General features: G+C 41.8%; 1 protein-coding gene across 1 annotated transcript in view; it reads left to right on the top strand.

The window, feature by feature from the left end:
• Positions 1-9,272: 9,272 nt before the first annotated feature.
• LOC125347995 (solute carrier family 5 member 4-like) overlaps positions 9,273-25,645 on the top strand; it is a 53,815-nt gene continuing 37,442 nt past the window's right edge. The window contains exons 1-4 of the mRNA XM_048340934.1: positions 9,273-9,407; positions 10,502-10,573; positions 12,728-12,832; positions 23,899-23,958. Coding sequence (XP_048196891.1) covers positions 9,273-9,407; positions 10,502-10,573; positions 12,728-12,832; positions 23,899-23,958 — 372 coding nt within the window. The remainder of the gene's footprint in view (positions 9,408-10,501; positions 10,574-12,727; positions 12,833-23,898; positions 23,959-25,645) is intronic.

Raw genomic sequence — 25,645 nt, 5'->3', positions numbered from 1 at the left:
AAAATAATCCAGCCCTCTCCCCCTGTGCACATGACCCAGGACGCTTTCTCAGGAGGGGCAAACTTCCTTATGTATCTGCCTTTATAATTATTTGTAATGTACTAATGCATCTATCTTTAGTACATCCCCCACAGTGAAATAGAACTTAAGTGTGACAAGAACAGATCACCTAAAAATATTTTTTTATCTTTTCATTAATGGAAATCTGTAACTTTCTAAATGAATTATCCATCTTAAAGGAGCTCTGGGACTTATGTAAGTTTTACACATGTGTCAGTGTTAGAACTAGAACCAGAAATCCACATTTCCATACTTCCATATGTGTCTTTCCAAAAAAAATCTTACGGTCTAGTATTTAGTATGTAGATCCCAGTGTTTAACTCTTCAGTGAAACAAATGGATGCCTTAATTTAAAAAAAAAAAAAAAGCCCTGGGTTCAATTCCTTAGTAACCACATATACATAAAAGACCAGAAGTGGCACTGTGGCTCGCATGGTAGAGCACTAGCCTTGAGCACAAAAAGGCTTAGGGACAATGCTCAAGCCCTGAGTTCAAGCCCAGAACTGGGGGAGGGGAGGAGGAGGAGAAAGAAGGCTGGGCACCAGTGGCTCATGCCTATAGTATTATTATGAGGCTTAAATATGAAGGATCATTGTTCAGTGTCAACCTAGACAGAAAAGCATAGTAGGTACTAGATACCATCTCCAAAAATAATCATCTCCAGCAAAAAAAGCAGGGCTGGAAGCATGGATCAAGTGGCAGAATACCAGCTAAGCAAGTGTGAGGCCCTGAGTTCAACCCCTAGTAGGAGAGAGAGAGAGAGAGAGAGAGAGAGAGAGAGAGAGAGAGAGAGAGAGAGAGAGAGAGAGAGAGAAGCAAAAACATACTAACTCTGCAGATAGCACTCCTACCTATCAAAAAGACACTTGAGATGTTAAGCATTATACAGCCAAAAATAATAGTGAATTGTACATTTAAAATACCGTTTACTTCTAGGTAAGAAACTCTTGATAAATTTGTTGTTTTATTAGGAAAACTTCTATTAGATATTCTGAATGTTTTAATTAAGAGAATGATTTTTTAGACTTAAAAAAGTAAATGAAAATTTCTTCCATTTAGATTCTGTAAGAAAGATATGAACAGAAAAAGGAAAGCAATACATGAATGATTCATGTCTCTGTTTCGATTTTGTTCTTGATTGGATTACATGTGATCAGGGGTTAGTAATCAAGTGAAGATTTGACTAATGTTCTCTGTCTTTCCCTTGGGTATAGACCTTCTAGAACATTCAATGTATTTAGGAGACTAGTGCTACTATAGGTTCTCCTACCTGTGTACTGCTGAAGATAAAACTCTTTGGTCACAATTGGTTTCTAAGTTAAAGGCTTTCTGTTGGTGGTGGTCATGGGGCTTGAACTCAGGGCCTGGGTGCTGTCCCTGAGCTTTTTTTCTCAAGGCTAGTGCCCTTCCACTTTGAAGCACAGCACCACTTCTGGTTTTCTGGTGGTTAATTGGAGATAAGAGTCTCACAGACATTCCTGCCCAAGGATGGATTTGAACCTCAATCCTTAGATCTCAGGCTCCTGAGTAGCTAGGATTACAGGCATGAGCCACCAGCACTCAGCAAGGCTTTATTTCCTTTTTGTTTTTTGGCCAACTCAGAATATTTTAAAATTGCAACATTTAGAATTAAACTGACTTCATATATATGTATATATACACATATATAAATTGTGTGCATATATATATACACACACATACATATTTGAAGTTTTCAAACAATTGTTAGCATTCATTTCAAATTTTCCATTTGTTAAAAAATGAAATTTCTAAGTAGCTCTGTGCCTATTCTATTCACAGTGGCTATTTGTGTGTATATTTGTGCATGGCTTATTCATAACACTTTTTTTAGTTCAGAATTGCCAGCTTTTGGACACACACACACACACACACACACACACACACACACACACACACACACCCTTACCCTGTAACCTAGCATCAGCTTCTATAGGAAAGTGATCCCCCCCCAAAAAAAAAAAAACCAAACACTTCTCCAGAACTCCTCTCAGAACAAGGACAGGAATTATAATCAGATATGCCATACGCTGACAATTAATGTTTAATAATTATGTCTACCTCTCTCCCTTTGCCTCATTTCTTTTGTCTATAAAACCTAAAGCTCATGCCTGTACCCCTAAAGATAGCTGAAGTGCTATTTTTCTGTGCATGCCTGTGTCATATAATAAACCTCATTTCTCTGTCCTTCACCATGTCTCTTTGTTTGGGTGAGGATGGGGGAAAGTGGATGGACCAGACAGGTGAATCTCCTGAAGCTTGAGACTGGGTTATAAAAACTCTAGTTTCAGGAAGAGGAAATGCTTTGGCTGAACAGAATAGAGAGCCCAGAAATAAACCCATGCATCCACAAACAATTGAACTTTAACCAAGAGGCCACAATACAGATAGATGGGAAAAAAGGCTGAATATCCATACAAAGAGCAATGGAACCAGCTCTTTCTCTCACCATACATTAAAAACAAACAAAACAACCAGAATGCATGGAACAGCTAAGTATGCGGCCTAAAAAACAGACAAACAAAAATACACTAGAGGATGACATAGGGGAAACACTCACAGACATGATTTCTGGCAGTGATTTTTTGTGTGTGTGTGATAAGACCTTAAAAGCATGAGTAAAAATAAATAAATAAGAAAACAATGGAACTTCATTAAACTAAGAGGTTCTATACAAGAAAGAAACAGAGAGAGTCCCTATAAGATTCATCAGTAAGCTCCAGAACATAGAAAGAACTTAAAAAATTAACAACAAACAAACCCAAGTAAAGGATGAACAAATGATGTGATTGGAGTTTTCTCAAAAGAAAGATATACAAAAGACCAATACACATGAGGAAAACTACTCAGAATCACTCATCTTCCTCCTTAGCATAGCCTTCTAGCATAGCCTGTAGCTTAGTCCTTCAAGAGCACATTCTTTAGCTTCCATATGTTTACACTATGTCTAAAGTTCTTGATTTCTTGTTTCTCTTGTTTTTGGTTTCCTATTTGATGCCAATATGTTTAGAAAAAAACCACACATTATATGATTTGGTGGGTTTTTTTGTCCTGGGCCTTGGACTCAGGGCCTGAGCACTGTCCCTGGCTTCCTTTTGCTCAAGGCTAGCACTCTGACACTTGAGCCACAGCGCCACTTCTGGCCATTTTCTGTATATGTGGTGCTGGGGAATCGAACCCAGGGCCTCATGTATACGAGGCAAGCTCTCTTGCCACTAGGCCATATCCCCAGCCCTGGTGGGTTTTTTTTTGTTAATTTATTAAGACCTGTTTTGTGACACAGCATATAGTCTATTCTATACCACTGTCTCATGGGCTGATGTGTGATGTGGAAGTCAGATCTGGCCAGCAAAAGAGGGCAGAAGCTGACTCCATCCCCACTATCTCCCCAGCCCCCCTGCTCAGAAGCCTGGGAAGATTCCCTCTCCCAGTAAACAATAGTGCCCCCACCCCCTTCCCTATCCCACAACCACTCCCTTATGAAAAATGAGCACACCCCTAGCCAAGGAGTCAGAGACAGAGCTTGCCCGCAAACTAACCAGCCAGTCAAGTGTAAGCCGGTGAATTCCCACCCAATCACAAGCCATTGTCATGGTTATCCCTCCCCCTACCCTATTGTCAATAAAAACCCTGCGGACCAAGAAAGCGGGAGGTTGGGGGGGCGCGGGCTCAAGACCGCATGGCCACTGCCATGGACCGTTATGGGACTGGCTCAATCTGTCCTTGCATCAGATCGGCTCCTTGGTGGTTTATGGGGGCGTCGTCGGTCTGGCACATCAGATGCAAAGTATACACATATATGTATATGTATATATACAATCATATATATGTGTGTGCGTGTGTGTGTATGACCCATTGCTTTAAGTATCTTTTTTGTCGGTCATGGGGCTTGAACTCCAGGCCTGGGTGCTGTCCTTGAGCTGTTTTGCTCAAGACTAGTGCTCTGCCACCTTGAGCCACAGAGCTACTTCCTGTTTTCTTTTGGTAATTGGATTTGAGTCTCACAGACTTTTCTTCCCTGAGATGTGGGAACCCAAAGTGAGGAGCCATGAGGTCTGCCAAAGAGAATTGGAACACCATTCTCTGACTCTCAGAAGGCTGAAAGTGGCCTGAGAAAGATCTCTTGCTCTTAGCATTACAAAGGCCACAGGTTCCACCCTAGGTGTAAACAATTCAGCTTCCAAACTTCCCCAGACCTTGGATCCAGGTAGGAGCCTAACCAAATTGTGCTTGTTTGCTGCTCACCATCACCTCCTGTTTTCTGGAAGCCACCAATCCTAGGATTGTCGTCCCTCCCCCCGCCCCCCAGTTCTGGTGTCCATAACTTCTAAGAGACTGCTACCTTGCTTTCTGCACGTATTCCCCTATTTGATGATTAATAAAAGCCCTACAACAGATAGGGGAGAGACTCGACAAATGGGACTACTACAAAATAAAAAGGTTCTGCACAGCTAAAGACATAGCCACTAAACTAGAAAGACAGCCAACCATATGGGAAAGGATCTTCACCAACACAGCAACAAAGGCCTAATATCCGTCATCTACGGAGAACTCAAAAAAACTAAGCCCCTCCAAACCCAGTAAACCAATTATTAAATGGGCAAAGGAGGTAAGGAGATACTTCACAGGAGAAGAAATAAAAATGGCAAAGAAACAGATGAGGAAATGTTCAACATCCCTGGCAGTAAAGGAAATGCAAATAAAAACAACCCTGAGATACCACCTCACTCCAGTTAGAATGGCCTATACTCTGAACTCAGGCAACAACAAATGCTGGAGGGGATGTGGAGAAAGAGGAACCCTTCTCCACTGTTGGTGGGAGTGCAAATTAATACAACCACTCTGGAGAACAATATGGAGGTTCCTCAAAAAGCTCAGCATAGACATACCCTATGACCCAACCATATCACTCCTAGGCATCTATCCTGAACAAAGGGTCCCAGGATACCATAAAGACATCTGCACATCCATGTTTATTGCTGCACAATTCACAATAGCCAAAATATGAAAACTGTGAGACCAAAGTGACTCCATTTTGGAAAAGAAGCAACCATGTTAGAGCTGACTCCGAGAAGTTAAAAACATAGCTACTGGGAAAAAAACACAACTATGTGCCCACCCAGTAACCGACCAAGCAACAGATAGGGGGAAAGCTGCAAGGAACAGATAGGTAAGCTGACCTAGCCAGGAATAAACCATTGCTGTCTTGAAATGTAAAGATTGCCCCTAACCAACCAGGTTTGAAAATATCAGACATTACTCAAGGTCAACCAATAGAATGGCTGTCAACATGGAAAGTTCCCAAAGTTGTTTGTTCACCTGTATAAAAAGTGTGTAATCCCCTTCCTCAGGGCCTCATCTCTCAGCTGCCTCTAGAGAGCACATTGGCCAAAATGTGCATTTGATAATAAACGGCACCTTTGCTCTTGCATCGATCCCGGTCTCGGTGGTCTTTGGGGTATTTGGATTCTGGCACTACAGAAACAACCCAGATGCCCCACTACAGATGAATGGATACAAAAAAATGTGGTACCTGTACACAATGAAATACTACACAGTGACTAGAAATGATAAAATAATGATATTTGCAGGGAAATGATCAGAGCTCGAATAAACAATGTTAAGTTAGACAAGTCTAGAGCACAGAGAACAAAGGCACATGGTCTCCCTGATATGTGGGGTTCTTTTTTTGAGGGGGCAACAGTAGAGACCAGATCTGTAAAATAACAAACTTCTTTTCAAATGGTATTTCCACATGTTTTGGTCAGCGACTTTACATCATGTCTCTAAAACCAAACAATTACTGAATAAGCATAAAAAGGTCTAGGATGGACCTATCAGAGGATCGCAAGAGCTCAACAGATATATACATATGATTGTATAAGATGAGGCTAAGCAAAATGAACTCTAAGAGATGGAAACAGGAGGATTCTATTGTTGTAACATTTAATGTACTAGGTGAATTTCCTTTGGCGTACCCCATGTGGTTACTGTATATGATTTTGGTACATTAGATATTGTATATATGCTTATCTGAACTAGGGAAGGGAAAGAAAAATGAGGAAGGGTATAACAAATATGACAAGAAATGTACTCACTACCTTATTGTAACTGTACCCCCTCTGTACATTACCTTGTCAATAAAATTTAAAAACAAAAATAAAAGCCCTGTTCATGAGACCCTCTGAATCTGTTGCTGGAGTCAGGCAGCAGGTCCCCTGGCACCCCGAAACCAGTTCCACAGTCCAGTCTCCATCATTGTTTTGCTCCCGGCCACAGCAGTTTGCAAACACTGAGATGGCTTTGAACCATGAATCCTCAGATCTCCGCCTCCTGAGCCACTGGTGCCTGTGTACTTTTAAAATATCTTTGGAGTCCATTTGGTCTATAAGATTGTTGGATTTTTATATTTCCTCTTGATCTTGTCTACGTGATTCACTTACCATGGGAAAATGTGGTATTGAATTCCCAACTATTATTGTAGCTGAGATAATAGGCATGAGCCATGGTGGCCAGCCAAAACATGGTCTCTCTCTAACTTACACTCTGCCGGTCATCATCCATCATGAGTCCAGAGCCTAGGCCCTACCATTTGGACTTTCAAATTCCAAAAGTGTGGGCTAAATAATTCTCTTCCTTATTAAGTTATCTTATCTTAGGAATTGTATTAAAGTAACAAAATGCTGACTAATGTACAATCCCAATGTACTTGCAGAGATGAATGAATAGATAAAATATAATATATGCATGCAATGTTCTATTATTCAACCTTGGAGATTAACGTAATTCTACTATATGCTACAACATGTGAGATGATGAAGATAACTAGTCTGTTGCTATGCTGGCTTTCAACAACTATTGCTAATATTGTTCTGTAGTGTTCAATGTAAAACTTTTCTTTTACTGCTCTGTATTGTTCAATGTAAAACTTTTCTGAAGCTGGCCCCTGCTGTGAAGTTACGTAGTTGTATTTACCCAACACGCTTTGAACTTATTTTGTTCTGTATTGATCACACCTGTAACACTCCCCACCCCAGAGAGTTTCATCCTGTTTAGCCACCTGGTTGTTAGATGATTTCCAGTGAAGATCAAGACGCCCTGACCTGTTTGTTGTGACCGACACCTCTCAGAAGTAAAAAGCCCCTATAGTTAAGCTAAAGGGAAAATTCCTGTCATTTTTGGATATATAAGCAGCCTTCCGAGATGGCCCGAGACTGCATCTTGAGATCCCAACCTGCAGTCCTGGCACTCCAGTATTTTCTTACTCAATAAAATCCTTTTTAAAAAAATTTCTAATCTGAGTGTCTCATTGCATGTCAATATGTGGACCCCACAACACATGGAACCTTGAAAACATACCACATGCATAGGCCATATGCCAAATGACCATTAGTGTATAATTTCACCTTATGGGGTTCTAAAGAATAGATAAATTCAAAGAGACAGAAAGTAGGATAGAGACTTAGAGAGGGAAAGTTAGAGAGGTTTCTTGGACACAGAAGTTGGAATATGAAAAGTTCTGGAATGATGGTGTCACAACACTGTAAATGCTGCTACAGAATTGTGCACTTACAATGGATAAAAATGATAATAACATGGTTGTATATGTTTTATACACCAAATATGGGAGGTGAGGAGGTCAGGGTTTTAGTCTCAATGTCAAGCAGGTTGTTTTCAGTGTCAAGGGTCTTTACTCATGAGAATCAACATCACATGACTTTAGGTTGACTTGCTCATTATCAACATTTCTAACAGAGCCCTGTCCTCATCCCTCATCCCTGGTCCTGTCAGAGCCATATCACCTTCATGCATGAGTTACCAAGGTCCTGTGTGTCCACTCAGACTACCTGTTCCAAACAAATGGATGACTTGGGAGCCCTTGAAATGCAACAATTAAAATATTTTCTCATCATCTTTTAAATGTTTATTTTTAATTTATTTGTATGGTTATGGTAGAGTTGACATACAGAGAAGTTACAGTTATGTGAATCAGGTAATGAGTACAATTCTTTTTGAACCATATCTCCCCCTTCTCTCACTTGCTCCCTGTTTTTCCCTCCCATCCATACCCATGAGATGTAAAGTTCATTTTCTCATACTGTCTAGTGAGTACCACTGTTGTACTTGTTCACCCTTTGCTCCACCTTCTCTGTGATGGCCCCTTACCCTCCCAAATACAAACTAAAAAGGAAAAGAAACTAGTAACAGCAACAATGGCAACTAAAAGATATCTCATTTCCTTTTCTTGGTGTTCATTTCATAAAATGTTATTTTATATGACTATATGCACATAGATATTGAGCTTTAGTCAAATACTCCTATGCATATCTTCCTTTGACCTCAGAGTATGAAAGTCTAGAGTCCTATATAATTTATCATGTACGTGTGTGTGTGTGTGTGTGTGTGTGTGTGTGTGTTAGTATCAGGAGTCCCCTGGGTATTGGTGGCTCATATATAGCTACTCAAGAGGCTAAGATCTGAGGATCTTGGGCATGAAAGTCTGAGACTCTTGACTCCAATTAACTACCAAAAGCCAGAAGTGGAGCTGTGGCTCAACTAATAGAGCACCAATCTTGAGCACAAAAAGTCAGGGACAGCACCCAAGCCCTCAGCACACACACACACCCCACACAAAAATATATATGTATATATGTGTATATGTATATATGCACACACCCATGCATATATACATATATGCACATACATATACATATGAATATCCATATATATACATATGCATGAATATATATGCATAGGTATGTATGCATAGTTACACATATATGTATATGTATGTATGTGTGAGGAATCTTATCTACTTTGTAAAGAACCATCACACTCTGACCCATCTCTTTCCTCTTCCCTCCACTTCTATATTTTTCCCTCCCTCTTTGTCATCCTTTCTGAAACTGGTCAAATCTCCTTCAATATCTTACCTTTCCACCCCTCCTGTCCACCCACTTTCTAGCTCTCAATATCATCCTATTTCTGTCCCCTCTCCAGTTTCTACACTCCATCAGAGCTGACACTAACCATTTGGGGGCCAGTGTTTCAGAGCTTGGATTTAGAAGAGGTTTAAAAGTCTCCCTGCCCAGGTCCTGGCTTTGCTATCTCGCCTGACCTGGCTGGGGCTAATCATTAATCCAGTGCTTATATTAATGAGTCACCTTGAGTTGGGGAGAGAACCATCCAGAGCCATGGACAGCGCAGTAAGCCCCAGCACCAGTTCTGGAATCCCAGAGCTGCCTGCCTTGTCAGCGCGCATCCAAAATGCTGCTGACATCTCTGTCGTTGTCATCTATTTCATAGTGGTGATGGCTGTCGGGCTGTGGGTATGTGGGACTCTAGGCTTTCGGGGTGGGCACCAGGGCTGGGTAAAGTGTTGTGAGGGGGGAGAGGTGTTGCAGAAGAAATGGAGGTGGCATCAGCATTTCTCACAAATGTCATTGCTTTTCTCTCCAAATAATTTCCTGGTGTATTACATTAATAACACTTACACTGAGTAAACTGGGGTTCACCTAGCAACCCCATCATTTGAACGGAGACAATGCCAGAACTACACTCACTCTGCTTAGTCTCTCCAGCACCCAGCAGAATGAACAAAAATGATATTTTCCATATTCTCATGCCCTCTATTGTTTGTTTATTTCCTTTTAAGTACCTAACTCATTTAGAGTTCGTTCATTCTTTCTCTTTGTTCTTTGAATAATGGGTTTGAGGCTGTAAATATGTTTCCAAGGACAGCTTTAGTGAAACATCATGATGTTTTCATGTATGGAAATAAACAGCTGTTTTGTGGTGTATTGAAGTCCTTCCAGCTCTGAGTTGCTATAAAACTGTAATATTTAAGTCCATCGAAAATTAGTGCAGGACATGAGCTTAAATGGAGAGAGGACTATTTGGGGAGAAGGGCCTGAGAGGAACAGGAGGGGTGTGAATAGGATCAAAGCACTTTGGACATATGTGTAGAAATGCGCTTTGGAAATATGTGTAGAAATGCCATAATGAAACCTATTCTTTTCTACCATATCATAAGCATAAGCCAGGCACCGGTGGCCACACCTGTAATCCTAGCTACTGAAGAGGCCAAGATCTGAGGACTGTGGTTATAAACTAGCCTTTTCAGGGAAGTCTGTGAGACTCCAATCTTCACTAAAATCCAGAAGTGGAGCTGTGGCTCAAGCGGTAGAGCACCAACCTTAAGCAAAAAGAACAGCACCCAGGCTCTGAGTTCAAGCCCCAGAATTGGTACAAAAAATTTTTTAAGTAGCAGAATATCTAGGTAAACATTTCTCTCTATAGGAGTGTTAAAACACTCACCAAGTGCCAGCACCCCAGCCTGACCCCAGGGAAGCTATGAGTCTTGTTATTGGTTCATAATGGTGATGGTGGTTGGCCTGATTCTCATGTCTTCCTTTCTTCTTAGGCAATGCTGAAGACCAACCGAGATACTGTCAGAGGCTTCTTCCTGGCTGGTCGAGACATAGCCTGGTGGCCTGTAAGTAGGTCCATTTTCCACAGATAAATATTCTGCATGTGTTTGTGCATAAGAGCATTGGAGAGATGGGTGCTTTTTTTGTTTTGTTTTGTTGTTATTGTTGTTGCAAGACTGGGACTTGAACTCCATACCAAGGCTTTGCTCCTTGGTGAGCACTCTACCAACTGAACCATGCTTCCAACCCCAATGTGGATACTTTGTAGATTTGTTACCTACTTGCTAGGTGGCTCTTTACATAAATCATTTACTTCATGGCTATGACCTGTCATTCCAGAAAAACTAGTATTACCAATTGAAGACTGGTTTGGTTGAGCTCTATTCATGGTTTTCCTCTGATCCTCTCACGAAATATTCTGTCTTAGCTTCTTTTTTTTTTTAGATCTGAGACTGGGACTCAACTTGGTACCTGACGTTTGGGCTCATTGCCTAGTGCTCTACCAACTGAGCCATGCCTCCAACCCCTTTAAGGGTCAATTGTGTCATGTCTTTTCTTTTCTGCCCTGGCTTATGAGATCCACACGTTTCTTCTTGGCTCCCATTGCTGAACTAATGTCATTCTTCTTATCTGGTAACCTCCACTTTCTGCTTCCTTCCTTGACTGTCTGGCTCTCTTCCAGATCTCAGGAACTTTGCCCTAAATGGTTATCTAGCATATCTATAACATGCATTGTACACGTGCTAATGATAGAGTTTCCCTATGATTGTATCCATGGTGATCCTCTTGGGACACTTGAGTTTGCCTATGTGGTCCTTCCACCATGTTTCTACTGAAGTAAAGGCTATAACTTCCTCCATGAGCTTTGAGACTCTTGAATTGTGCTAAGAATACCATGTCTTTTCAGTCAATTCTGTATCTCCTCACTTATCTAAATGAAATACAAAGGAGTTTGGGAAACAACCTGGACAGGATGATTGGATCTGACCAACTGCATACTCAAAATGGATATTTATTTGGGGCATCCAATCAAACATACATTGCCTTCTTTGTTTATTTATGAAACAAGCCAGTGTCAACCAATCCCAAAGCCACAAACCAACTCCATTCCTTCTAGCCCCAAGTATCTGAATAGAAGAAGGTATTTTACAGGTAGTAGTACCTGTAATCCTAGGAGTCATTTCAGGAGGCCAATTTGAGAGGATCTGGCTAGGCCAGACAAAAATGCGCAGAAGACTCTCATCTCAACCACAAAAGGCTGTGTGAGATAGCAGCCTACCTGTCATCCCAGCTATGTAGGAAGCATATAGATAGGGGGACTGTGGCACAGGTCATCACTAGGAAAAAAGTAAGATGCCATTCAAAAGGTAACGAAAGAAAAAAAATGAAGGAGATTGGCAGAGTAGCTAAAATGATAGAGCACCACCTGCCTAGCAAGCACCGGCCCTGAGTTCAAGCCCCAGTATCACCAAATGAATCAGTTTTATGGTGGGCTTTACAGGTAGTGACAAAAGAAACACTGTAGGGTCTCACTTCAATTTTGCTTTCCCAGACCGATGCCCATTCCAAGAAGTTCTCTCCTCTGTGAATCTTAAAGATAGAATATGCAGTGAAACAGGGAATAAAAGTCTCAAAACTTGGATAACAGAGGGAATTCTCTGCTACACAACTTTAGGGTCCAAAGTGGCTAATTCAAAAGATAAGATCTGATAGGAGATCTGGCAGAATTTAGCCAAGGATAGACTCAACCTACAGAATAAGTAGAATCACCAATGTTCTCCTATGGCAAAATTCAAGTTTTCCTATAAAAAGCCAACTTGTAAATATTTTAAGGCTTTATCAGCCATCAAGTCAACTGGACCCCACAACCCAACCATTGCAGCACAAATAATGCACCATCAATATGCAAAAACAAGAAACACAGTTGAATTCCAATAGAATTATTTATGGGTATTAAATTTTCATTTTTGTTTAATCTCACATTTTTATACTTCATAAAATATAATCCACCATTATTTTGTAATCATTTAAAAATAGGGGGGAAACCCACAACACTTTATTTATGGGCCACACAAAAACTGGTGAGAGGTTTCAGTTAGCTATGAACCCTAATTTCCTAACTCTTGCTCAAAAAAGTTGTGATTGGAACACATCAACATCTATCCGTATTCCAAAAGTCTGATTTGGTTCTAAGCATAGTTTCTTCTCTTGTCTTCCAGATGGGAGCCTCTCTCTTCGCCAGTAACATCGGCAGTGGCCATTTTGTGGGTCTGGCTGGGACTGGGGCAGCTTCTGGGATTGCTGTGGCAGCCTTTGAATCTCATGTAAGTGGCATCAAGGCCTCTTCCTTTACATTAAACCCATATCCAGAGCAGGATACTAGTAGCCCATGCTGCTAATCCTAACCACTCAGGAGGTTGAGATCAGAGGATCATGGTTCAAAGCCACCCCAGGGGAAGAAAAGTCCATGAGCCTCCAATTTCCAATTCGCTACCAAAAAACCAGAAGTGGAGCTGGGGCTCAAGTGGCAGAGTGCCAGCTTTGAGCAAAAAAAGTGAAGGGACAGAACAGCACTCAGACCCTGAGTTCAAGTCCCAGTACTGGCACATTAAAAAAAAATCCATATACTTTAATCAAACTATAACACAGGAGAACAATGAAAGGAGTCATATAGGTCATGATACATTGTACTTATAAATGGACTTGTTAAATGGTAACCCCTTTGTACAACTACTTAAAGGTAATACAAAATGTTTTTATTAATAAAAAGAAAACCATATCCCAAGGCCCTAACTTCAAAACCCCAGTATCACCAAATTTTAGAAAAGAGGAAGGAAGGAGGGAGGAAAGGAGGGAGGGGAGGGGGGAGAGGAAAGGAGAGAGGAAGAGAGGGAAGCAGGGAGGAAGGAAAAGGAAAAAAGAAAGGAAGGAAGGAAGGAAGGAAAGAAGTATTCAGATGCACTGAGAGATCACATAGAAGGTATATTCATGACGCAGCTGTGGGTAGGGGCTAGGAACAAATCCAAGGAGCTTCCTGGTGCTGATATACCAGGAAGTAGAAACTGTCCATGTGAGCATGACCTCGGAAGTGAAAGGAGACTAAAGGAGTGAATTAGTTGAGTAAGAAGAATCTACAAGATCGTAATTCAGTTCCAAATTGTTCTGTCACCATTTCACCAGCAGACCTTTTGTTGTTCTGATCAGATCCTAAGTTCTTTGTGGACTGGAAACTTCCACTCGTACATTTATGTCATCCTATCACTGAGTGCGGGGCTAAGCATGTAGTGAGGGTGGCATAGTTCTTGTTCTTGAGTAGCCTGAGATTTTTTTTTTAAATCTCTTTGTTTTGTTTTGTTTTTTGACGGTCATTGGGCTTGAACTCAGGGCCTGGCCACTGTCCCTGAGCCTCTTTGTGCCCAAGGCTAGCACTCTAGCATTGGAGCCACAGCATCACTTTTGGATCTTTTATTTCCTTCTTATTTCTTTTATTTGTGGTGTTATAGGGGTACTGTACTATTGGACTATACCTCTAAGGCCGTTTCTATGCATTTTTGTTGTTATTGTAAAGGTGATGTACAGAAGGGTTACAATTTTATAAGTCAGGTAAAGAGTACATTTCTTTTTGAATAACGTCGCCCCATCCCTTGCTTTCTCCCAGTTTTTCCTCCCGTTCCCACCCACAAGTTGTACAGTTCATTGACAGTGTAGCACCTAGTGAGGACCACTGCTGCCTTTGTTCACACTTTGTCTTCTCATTTCTGGGCCCACTCCCCACTGACCCTCCCAAAGTCAGATAAATGAACAAATAAGACAAAAAGGAAAGAAATCAGAAACAGCAAAAAGGAAAAAAAAGCTTTTGCTTCCATTTCCAGGAGTTCATTTCAAGAAATATTATTTCATATGACCAGAGGCATTGTGCTTTTGTGTTCCTCTCCTAAGAGTGTCCTCCTTTGGTCTTACTGGGTGTGAAGCGACTTGTATAATTTATTATGCCCCAGTGTTTTGTGGTTTTGTATTTTACCATGCAGTGTGCTAACTTGTAGATTTATAAGCATTCTAAGACCATTTTTTACACTCATAATTCTTTTTTTTTAATTTATTTATTTTTTTTATTAATTGAACATAAATTTTTTTACAAGGTGTTGTGCAAAGAGGGTGCAGTTACATAGTAGGGCCGTGTGTGATATCTTACGACCTGTTTTTCCATCCCTTGTCTAGGTCAGGTAGACACATATGCAATATACAATGTATCAAGAACATATACAGTGTTCACAGACTTGGTCTCTACTGTCTCTCCGTCTCACTCATAATTCTTGAGGTAGGGTCTTACTTTTTACCTGTACCTCCACACCAGCCATAAGCTTCCTATGTGAGGCTTTCTCCAAGTAATTGGGGTGACAAGTGTGTACCACCAGGTAGTTTCTCCCATTGACATGACGTTTCAAGAACTTTTTTGTCCTAGCTAGCTTGAAACCTCAAACTTCCTCCATCTCAGTCTTCCATGTAGCTGAGATGATAGGCATGCACCACCTCACTGAGCTATTAGTTGAGAATTGGGGGGTGGGGGGGGGTCCCTTATAGACTTTTTGCCTGGACCAGCCTCAATCTATGACCCTCCCAATCTCAGCCTCCAGAGTAGCTAATATCACATCATGGCATGCATATCAGCAAAGAAGAAGATGCTTATGTGCAAGAAAGTTGAGTCATAACAAACATGTAAACGTATCATCCCTGGATGGACTCAAGAACTGGCCTGGGGTCATCACAAATTCTTTTGCCCTTTTCTTGTTGAATTTTTCATTTTGCTACTTCACTATGCATCTATCCAAAGGCCAGATATGCCCTATGGCCTGAGATTTGTTTATACAGTACTATGGACTCAAGAATAAAAACAGCTTCCAAAGGTATAACGGAAAGAATGGCCTGACCTATTGCTTAATAAGCATCATTACCAGGCTACAGATAATGCTGCTTCTTCTCATTTTGCCTTTGGCCTTGGGCTTCCTTAATCTCTAGGAGGCCCAAATCCCACCACAATAACTGCCCACTCATTGTGAGGACCACAGAAGTCACATGTGGCGACTTTTTGTAAAGCTTGCATTCCAATATTATATGACTATCATTGCCATTGGACAAGCCTTAAAGGGTACTTGGAGTTTTCTTTCAATTTTACAGTAGGATTTATTGTGATACTTCCATACAGGCATACAATGTATTTTCATCATACGTGCCACCAACCCCATTACTCTTGTATCCGTCTTCTCCCTTCCTGTTTTATTTTTAATCATTTAATGTGTTTTGTTATTCTCTCTCCATATTACATATAATATATACCAATCAGATCTCCCACCACCCAAAATATTCTTGTTTATTTATTAGTTTGTTTACTTACTAACTTTTTGTGTGTGCCAGTCCCAGGGCTTCAACTCTGCACCTCAGACTCTCACTTGAGTCATGGCTGATTCTCTGCTACCTGAACCATTCTCCATTTCTACCATTTTGCTGGTTAATTGGCTATCCAAGTCATATGGATTTGTAGGCCAGCTTTGACTCTGTTCCGCCATTCTCAGATCTCAGATCCTGAGTTGCTCTCAGGAGAGAGTAGGTGTGAGCAACCAGCACCTAGCTCTTCTGACCATTTGTTTTGTTTTGTGCTGGTCCTGGAGCTTGAACTTAGGCCCTGAGCTCCATCCCTGAGTTTCTTTTGTCCAAAGCTAGAGCTCTACCACTTGAGCCAAAGCTCTATTTCTAGCTATTTATTTATTTTTGGTGGCAAATTGGACTAAGAGTTTCAGGGACTTTCCTGCCCAAACTGGCTTCAAATTATGATCCTCAGATCTCAGCATCCTGAGTATCTAGGATTACAGGCATGAGCCACCCACTTCTTCTGACCATTTTTTAAATTTATTTATTAATTAAACAAAATTTTTGACAAGGTGTTGTGCAAAAGGGATACAGTTACATAATAGGGCAGTGTATACATTTCTTGTGATATCTTACACCCTGTTTTTCTTTCCCTTCCCTAGATCAGGTAGACATATATACATTACACAGTGTACCAAAAACATACACAGTAGCCATGTGGCCTACGCCAAAGGAAATTCACCTAGGACTTTAAACGTAACGTCAACAATAGAGTTTACTTATCCTTGTCTTATATGAACATACGTACATAGCTTTTGAGCTATTGTGATCCACTGAGAGGTCTATTTTTGGCCTTTATATGTTGAGTAGTTGAGTTGGTTTTAGTTACATAATGTAGGGTCACTGACCTAAACCTGTGGGAAATACCATTTGACAAGAAGTTTTTGGTTTCGCAGACCTGGTCTCTACTGTCTCCCCCTCCCCCGACCTTAACAGTCATATATCAAGGAGATCATGCCCCTTTGTTTTCTGTGTTCTAGGCTTGTCTCGCTCAACATTATTTGTTCAAGTTCTGACCATTTCCCTGCGAATACCAATATTTTACCATTTCTAATCGCTATGTAGTATTCCATTGTGTATAGGTAACCATATTTTTTTGATCCATTCATCTACGGAGGGGCATCTGGGTTGTTTCCATATTTTGGCTATTGTGAATTATGCAGCGATAAACATGGAAGTGCAGATGTCTTTTTGATATCTTGGGACCTGTTGTTCAGGATAGATGCCTAGAAGTGGTATGGCTGGGTCATAGGGTATGTCTATGTTGAGCTTTTTGAGGAACCTCCATACTGTTCTCCAAAGTGGTTGTACTAATTTGCACTCCCACCAACAATGGAGAAGGGTTCCTCTTTCCCCACACCCCCTCCAGCATTTGTTGTTGCCTGAGTTCAGAGTATAGGCCATTCTAACTGGAGTGAGGTGGTATCTCAGGGTTGTTTTTATTTGCATTTCCTTTACTGCCAGGGATGTTGAACATTTCCTCATGGGTTTCTTTGCCATTTTTATCTCTTCTCCTGTGAAGTCTCTCTTTAGCTCCTTTGCCCATTTCATAATTGGTTTATTGGGCTTTGAGGGGGTTAGTTTTTTTTTAGTTCTCTGTGGATGACGGATATTGGCCTTTGTCTGTTGCTGTGCTGGTAAAGATCCTTTCCCATACGGTTGGCTGTCTTTCTATATTGATGGCTATGTCCTTAGCTGTGCAGAAACTTTTTATTTTGTAGTAATTCCATTTGTCGAGTCTCTCCCCTATCTGTTGTGTCCCTGGGACTCTATTCAGGAAGTTCCTTCCTGTACCTATAAGTTCTAGTGTCTTTCCTACTCTGTCCTTCAGTAGTTTCAATGATTCAGGTCTGATATTGAGGTCCTTGATCCATTTTGAGTTGATCTTGGTGCATGGTGATAGGCTAGGGTCTACTTTGAGTTTTCTGCATATGGCTGGCCAGTTTTCCCAACACCAGTAGTTGAAGAGGCTCTGTTTTTTCCATTGTATGTCTTTAGCTCCTTGTCAAATATCAGCTGACTGTAAGAGTGCGGTTTTATTTCTGGATCTTCAGTTCTATTCCATTGGTCTTCAGGTCTGTTTTATACCAATACCAGGCTGTTTTTGTTATGATGGCTCTATAGTAGAGCTTGAAGTCTGGTATTGTGATACCTCCTGCACTGCTTTTTTTGCCTAGAATTGCTTTGGCTATTCTAGGTCTTTTGCTGTTCCATACGAATTTATGGGTTGGTTTCTCTGTTTCAGTGAAGAATGTAGCTGGGATCTTGATGGGGATTGCATTGAATTTGTATAACAATTTGGACAATATGGCCATTTTCACTATATTGATTCTGCCTACCCATGAGCATGGGAGGTCTTTCCATCTCCTTGTGTCTTCTTTGATTTCTCTTATTAGATTATAGTTCTCATTAAATAGGTCCTTCACATCTTTAGTTAGGTTGATCCCTAGGTAATTAATTATTTCCATAATTTCCTTTTCTGCTTACATTGCTGGTGTACAGAAAAGCTGCTGACTTTTGTGGATTGATTTTGTATCCTGCTACCTTGCCAAAATGGTTTATTAGGTGTAGGAGTTTGGGGATGAGTTTTTTTTGGGTCCTTCAGATATAAGATCATGTCATGTGCGAATAGGGATAGCTTGATTTCTTCTTTGCCGATGTGGAGCCCTTTGATGCCCTCCTCTTGCCTTATTGCTATGGCTAGGGATTCCAACACTATGTTGAAAAGAAGTGGGGAGAGTGGGCATCCTTGTCTTGTTCCTGAGTTTAGGGGGAATGATTTTAGTTCCTCCCCATTTAATATGTTATTAGCAGTTGGTCTGTTGTATATGGCTTTTATTGTTTTAAGGAATGTTCCATCTATTCCTGTTCTCTCCAGAGCTTTTAATAAGTATGGATGTTGTATTTTGTCAAAGGCTTTTTGGGCATCGACTGAGATAACAATGTGATTCTTGATTTTAGTTTTGTTTATGTGGTAAATTACATTGATTGATTTACAGATGTTGAACCATCCTTGTGACTGTGGGATGAAGCTTACTTGGTCATGATGTATAATTTTCTTGATCAGTTTCTGGATCCTGTTAGCTAATATTTTATTGTGGAGCTTTGCGTCTGTGTTCATTAGTGATATTGGTCTGTAGTTCTCTTTTTTTGTTGGGTCTTTGCCTGGTTTGGGGATGAGTATAATATTCACTTCATAGAACGAGTTTGGGATTTCTCCCTCTGTTTTTATTTCACAGAAGAGTTTGAGGAGTATTGGTATTAGCTCCTCACTAAAGGTTTTATAGAATTCACTGGTGAATCCATCTGGCCCTGGGCTTTTCTTTGTTGGGAGCCTCTTGATTACCCCCTGTATCTCACTGTAAGTTATTGGTTTATTTAGTTGATTTATTTCTTTTTGGTTCAGTTGGGGAGTTTATACTTCTCTAGGAATTGATCCATTTCTGTAAAATTATTGTTTTTTAGTGAGTAGAGGTTCTGGAAATAGTTCCTTATGATTGTTTGAATATCATGTGTATTTGTTGTAATTTTTCCAATGGAGTCCCTGATTTTACGTATATGAGTCTCTTCTCTTCTTTCTTTGTTAGTCTTGCGAGGGGTCTGTCAATTTTATTTATTTTCTCAAAGAACCAGCTTTTAGTTTTATTTATTTGTTGAATGGTCTTTCTATTTTCAATCAGATTTATCTCTTCTTTAATCTTTGTGATCTCTCTCCTCCTAGTTATTTTAGATTCGATGGTTTCTTGTTTCTCCAGTTGTTTTAGTTTCATCGTGAGGTTATTCACCTGCTCTGCTTCCATTCTTTTAATGTGAGTGCTGAGGGAAATGATCTTGCCCCTCAGTACTTCCTTAGCTGTATCCCATAGGTTTCTTTGTGATGTATTTTCATTGTCATTGTGGCTTATGAATTTGTTAATTTCATCCTTAATTTGGTCTGTGGCCCAAGTGTTAGATAACAGTGAGGGGTTTAGCCTCCAAGTATTTGTATAGCCTCTGTGGTATCCTTTGTTATTGAGGGTTACCTTGATTCCACTGTGGTCAGATATAATACATGGGATGACGTCAATACTTTTGTATTTGCTGAGGTTCTTTGTGTGGGCTATGACATGATCTATTTTGGAGTATGTTCCATGGGCTGCTGAGAAGAATGTGTATTGGGTCTCTGTAGAGTGAAAGACTCTGTACAGATCTATCAGATCCATTTGGGATATGGTGTTACTTAGGTCTTCCGCTCCCTTGTTAATCCTCTGGGTGTTGGATCTGTCTCTTGGAGAGAGTGGAGTATTAAAGTCTCCCACTGTGATTGTGTTTGGGTCTATCTTGTTCTGTAGTTCTGTGAGAATTTGCTTGACATATGTAGGGCCTCTTTTGTTTGGTGAGTAAAAATTCATCACTGTGATGTCTTGATTCTGGATTTTTCCTTGTATTAAAATATAGTCCCCTCTTTGTCTTTTTGAGTTGATTTTAATGAGAAGTCCAGCTTGTCTGAAATCAGGATGGCTACTCCTGCCGTTTTGGTAGGTGCATTTGCTTGGAAGATCTTGCTCCATCCTTTCATTTGGAGCCTGTTTTTGTCCCTTGCTGTAAGATGGGTCTCTTGAAGACAACAGATGGCAACTTTTTGTTTACGGATCCACTCTGTCAGTCTACTCCTCTTTATTGAAGAGTTTATACCATTTATATTCAAAGAGATCATGGATAAGAGTGGTTTTTTCCCTTCCATTTTCCCGTTAGGCTGTTTTTTCTCTCCTTTTTTTCTTTTCTTTATTGAGCTGCTCTTTCTGTTGGGCTATGGCTATTGTAGTTTCTTTCTGTTTCTGTCTGGGGGCCCTGTAGGTTTTCTGTTGGGTGGGGTTTCCCTCTTAGAATTCGCTGTAAGGCTGGTTTTTTGTTCACATACTCCTTTAGCTTCTCTTTGCTATGGAAAGATCTTGTTTTTCCCTCAAAGGTGAATTCTAGTTTTGCTGGATATCTAATTTTGGGTTGGCAATTGTTGGCCTGGAGAGCTTGGATTGTGTTCTTCCACGCTCTTCGTGTGTTGTAGGTTTGTGTGGAGAGGTCAGCTGTTATCCCGATCCTTTCTCCATTGTAATATAGCTTTCTTCATTTTGGCTGCATTCAAAATTTGCTCTTTATTCTTGAGATCTGAAGTCTTGATTATTATGTGCCTGGGCAAGGATTTTCTAGGGTCTGGTCTGCCAGGGTTCCTATAGGCTTCAGTTACTTGGGTGAGGTCCCTTGTGAGATTGAGGAAGTTTTCTTCAATAACTCTATTGAAAATATGTTGTAGCCCTCTGCTCTGGTATTTGGCTCCTTCATCTATTCCAATTATGTGCAGTTTATATCTCTTGTCTTTGTCCACTAGCTCCTGGATTAGTCTGCCCTGGAGTTTAACCGTTTCTTGGAGTGCAGTAATTTTCTGGTCCTTATCAGCTGCATTGTCATCCAAAAGAGAGATTCGGGATTCAATATCACCAATTCTTTGTGATGTGGCTTCGAGTTTATGGATGTCAGTGAGCTATTTATGGTTGCCAGATCAGCTCTGATGGTGGAAATTTCTTCCTTTAAAGAGTTGTATTTTAAATCTATTTTTTTCATGCATTTCACTTCTCAGGATGTTAAGGTCTTCTTTAACAGAGGAGTGCACTGTATCCATTTTTGCTTCCATTTCTTTCTTGACTTCCTGAAGGTCCTTCAAGACTTCCATTCTCAACTCCTGAAATTGTTTTCTGAAATTGTTCCTGAGTCTTTCTGTCATTTCTGCTATCTTAGCCTCAGTTGTTTTTTTATTCTCCATCTCCTCTTCAGTCGTACTACTTTTTGGAGCTGGCGAGTTGGCTTGACCTTCCATGAAATTTGTAATATTTCTTTGTGATTTGCACATCTGGAGATCTGAACCTGTAGGTGGCGACCTTGGCTTGGCTTTTTGGTCCTGCTGGTCCGTCAATGGAGACTTGTTTGTGTCCTGGCTCTGGGTTTGAGTTTGGCTGTTGAACCTTACTGCCCAGTGGGTGAACGTGACCATCTCGGTTGTTGCTGGGGTGGTCACCCTCACTGCTCTTGGGGGTGGATAGGCTCTTTGTCTTTCTCTGCAGGACTGTGCCCTGCCACTGTGTTGTGCTGACCCTAGTGTGCCCCTGATGGGGGTATGCAGGTCGCTGATTCAGCGTGTCATGGAGGCTTTTCTCTTCTTTGATTCTCTTCCCACTTGGTACCGTGGTTAGAGGAGCTCACCTCTCAGACTGAGAATTGCCGCTGAGAGGTGGCTCTCCCACCTGTGTGTATTGCTCCTGTCAGAGCAGGTGTTGCTGTTGAGGGGTGGCCCACCCACCTGTGCGGAGTGCGCCTATCAGAGTGGGCACTGCCGCTGTGGGGCCCTGCCCACCTTGCAGAGTGCGCCTATCAGAGTGGGCACTGCCACTCAGTTGCCCTGCCCACCTGTGCGGAGGGCGCCTATCAGAGCTGGTGTTGCTGCTGAGGGGGCAGCTTGCCCGCTTGTGCACTCCCACTGGGGGTTGGGCAGTAGATCCTCCTGCTGGAGGTCTAGCATGCTGGCCCACCCTGGCCCTCTGGTGGGCACGTGCATGTGCACTCTAGTGCTTCCTTTGGGGGCATGCTGCCCCAAGTTGTTGGAGGGTGCTTGTGCCCTTTCGCGAGTCTGCTGTGGGGGGCGGTATGTGTGGACCCCAGCAGGTTCAAGTGTCTGGGCACGGGTTGGTGCCCATAGACTCTCTGCGCCTCCTCTGTGAGAGGGGTGTGTGTTCGGGCCCAGGTGTTCGTGCTGGGTGGGTATTGCACACCAGCAAGTCTGTGACTGTTGTTCAAAAAGTCCACGCAAACTAGGGCACCTCAGGTGGTGTTCCAAGGCCTACCAGTCCCCAGGCCCCTGCTGGGGGGGCGGGGGGGGGGCTGGTGCAGCCAGGTTCAGGCTCCTCAGCTGGGGCTTTGGGGGGATGCCTGACTAAGGTGTTTCCCGGTTACTTTGTTGGGCGCTGCTCTGCCTCTGCTAGCTCCCGTGTCCTCCCAGAGGCTGTAAGGTCCTAGAGCTGCCAGATATGGGGCTCCTTTGTTCCCTTGGGGTAGGGAGGGAGTTCTAACTTCTTTGTAGGGTTTGGGTCTCTGCTAGAGCTGGTCTCCCGTTGGGGTGGAGGGGGTAATGGAGAACTTACTGGTCCTGGATTGTGTGTGTGTCCTGCACTGCTGTGGGCTTTTCAGGGCTGGGGTGCTGGGGTGTGGCGATCGGTCGTTTGGTGGTGGCAGTCATGGCTCTCCCCATCCAGCTCTCCCTGTCTGCGCCGCCCGGTTCCCCTACTGTTGTTGTCTGTTCCCAGCCATTCCGTCCCATGCTGCTGTCTGTCTCGGTCGGTCTGCTCCATCTGGGGCCTGTGGAGTTCCTGTTGTCTGGGCTCTGCACTCCTGGTGTGACTTTTCGGCTGTTACTTCTCTGGTTGCTGACGGTCTGTGGTCCCATTTACCGGCACCAGGTCCCCTTTCCCAGCCTGGTCCTGTTCGAGCCCGGATCGGCAGGTGCGGGGGGGGGGGGGGGGTACCCTGGAGATTTTCCAGCTCCGTGCAGGTTATAGGCTCTTCTTTTTTTGTTCTTTTTTGTTTCCTGTGTTTTTCTGTTGCTTCTGGTTGTTGGGTTTGCTGAACTCTTGATGGGGTGTTGGGTGCTGGAGTTCTCAGCTCACTATTCGGTTGGAGTGAGTTGGGGTGCCCTATTATGACGGTGCCATCTTCCTCTCTCTCTCTTCTGACCAATTTTAACCACACATTCTAAGCCTGGGAAAATGGCAGCCTCTGAATCATAGAGACACAGGAAAGGAAGCCAGAGTTGTTTAGGAGTCATGCGTGTTAAATAGGACAAGGATGAGGATGTCCTAGTACACTTTTCAGACTCAGTGGTCATGAAATAATTAGGCCTTGGAGCCAAACCTCCTTAATTTCATGCTTGGTTTCTTTATAGTCTTTGCTGCTGTTGCTGGTTCTAGGATGGTTCTTTGTCCCTATCTACATCAAAGCAGGGGTGAGTATCCACAAGTATTCTGGGGAAATATTTCAAATGTATCTGTCAGGCATTTGTTTCTTCCTTTGCTCATTCTGCTCAGTTATAAAACCTGGATTTCCAACTCTCACCAGTCCTAATGCTAAGACAAATTCTCTGCCTAGAGGATCTCCCAGTACAGAATATGACCATGCCAAGGGGAAACCAGTGATGGCTCGGGCGTAATGACCATGGGGGTAGATGTTAACCTGATGTAGGAATCTTGAGGCTGGCATTTTCTAGCTTTTTTGAGAAAAGCTTCACAGCAGTGATCTGATGTAAACCTTAAGACTCACTTCTACAGGTGATAAAGTTAGGTAATGCCAGAAGAGTCAATAAAACAATAGATAAAAGCTTTACTTAGAGGTAAAACAGAATTATAGTTAAAACAGAGGATGTAAAGTCAGGTGCTGGAGGCTCATACCTGTAATCCTAGCTTCTCAGGAGCTGAGATCTGAAGATCATGGTTCATAGCCAGCCTGGGCAAGAAAGTCTGTGGGATTCTTATCTGTAATTAGCCACCAAGAAAAGCCAAAAATGGTGCTGTGGTTCAAAGTGGTAGAACATTAGTCTTGAGCACAAAAGCTCAGTGACAATGCCCAGGCCCTGAGTTCAAGCCCCAGGACCAGCACAAAATCAAAACAAAACAAAAATCAGAGGCAGTAAAATAGAGAAATGGGGGCAGTGGGAAATGTAGGTAGATCTTCTGGTATAGGTAGGATTCCGGGTGATTTTAAAGGTATGTTGTAGGGCCCAACATTGTGGCATATTTTTGTAATTCCAGCTATTCTGCAGGCAGAGACAAAAAAATCATGATGTGGAGCCAGCCGAGGCAAAGGTAGTGAGACTCTATCTGAAAAACAAAGTAAAAGCAAAAGGATCCGGGGACATTGCTCAAGTGAAAGAGCATTTGCCAAATTTACTTTAGAACAATCCACTCTAATAAAATTCTAATCTAGTCCTGCATAAGCAAGAGACCTAACACACTCCTTTGAGACCTACCTCATTCCCTCAAGAAAAGCCTTATTCCCTCCCTAATTGCCATGTCTTAAATTCCACCTTACTATAATATCATCAGACAGGAAATCAAGCTTCTAAAAACTTCTAGTGTGCTCCCTTTGGGAGACAAATAAAATCCAAAGCAGTCTCATTTCCAGGGGCGGGGGTTGTTATTTATTGTTGTTGTTGTTTTCATTGTTCTTTAGTTCCACACAGATGCATTAATCTCATACTTCAGTTTCTGGCATAGAGTTTTTGAAGTCTTCCCTGAAATGTCTCTTTTTTAATTAGCATAAATTAACACAGGGAGAGTTTGTTGTGATACATGCATACATACTTATCAAATGTATACCCTTAGTATTAGTCTCTACTCTTCCGCCCTCCCATACATTCCTTTTTAAAAGTTTTTAGTGGATTTCATTCTGCTGTTTTTATGCTACTACAGGACATTTTATATTCACCATTTGCTCATTGGGTAGCCCTTTTAGTTCCAGACCTGAAGCTCTGTGGGAAGATGCTATCTTTGGCTCAAGGGCTCATATCACAGAACTCACATGTTTGTTCTCTGAGGTGGTTACCATCTCTCAGGGGTCACTCTTAGTTGTTGAGCTACCAAAAGTTCCCCTTCTTGATTTTGGTAAGAGTTATATCAATCTAGTAACATCCTTTT

The sequence above is a fragment of the Perognathus longimembris genome, chromosome 3 (genome assembly GCF_023159225.1).
Source record: "Perognathus longimembris pacificus isolate PPM17 chromosome 3, ASM2315922v1, whole genome shotgun sequence".
Lineage (NCBI taxonomy): Eukaryota > Metazoa > Chordata > Mammalia > Rodentia > Heteromyidae > Perognathus > Perognathus longimembris.
The sequence above is the reverse complement of the archived record's forward strand: the minus strand, read 5'-3'. Positions and strand labels throughout refer to the sequence as shown.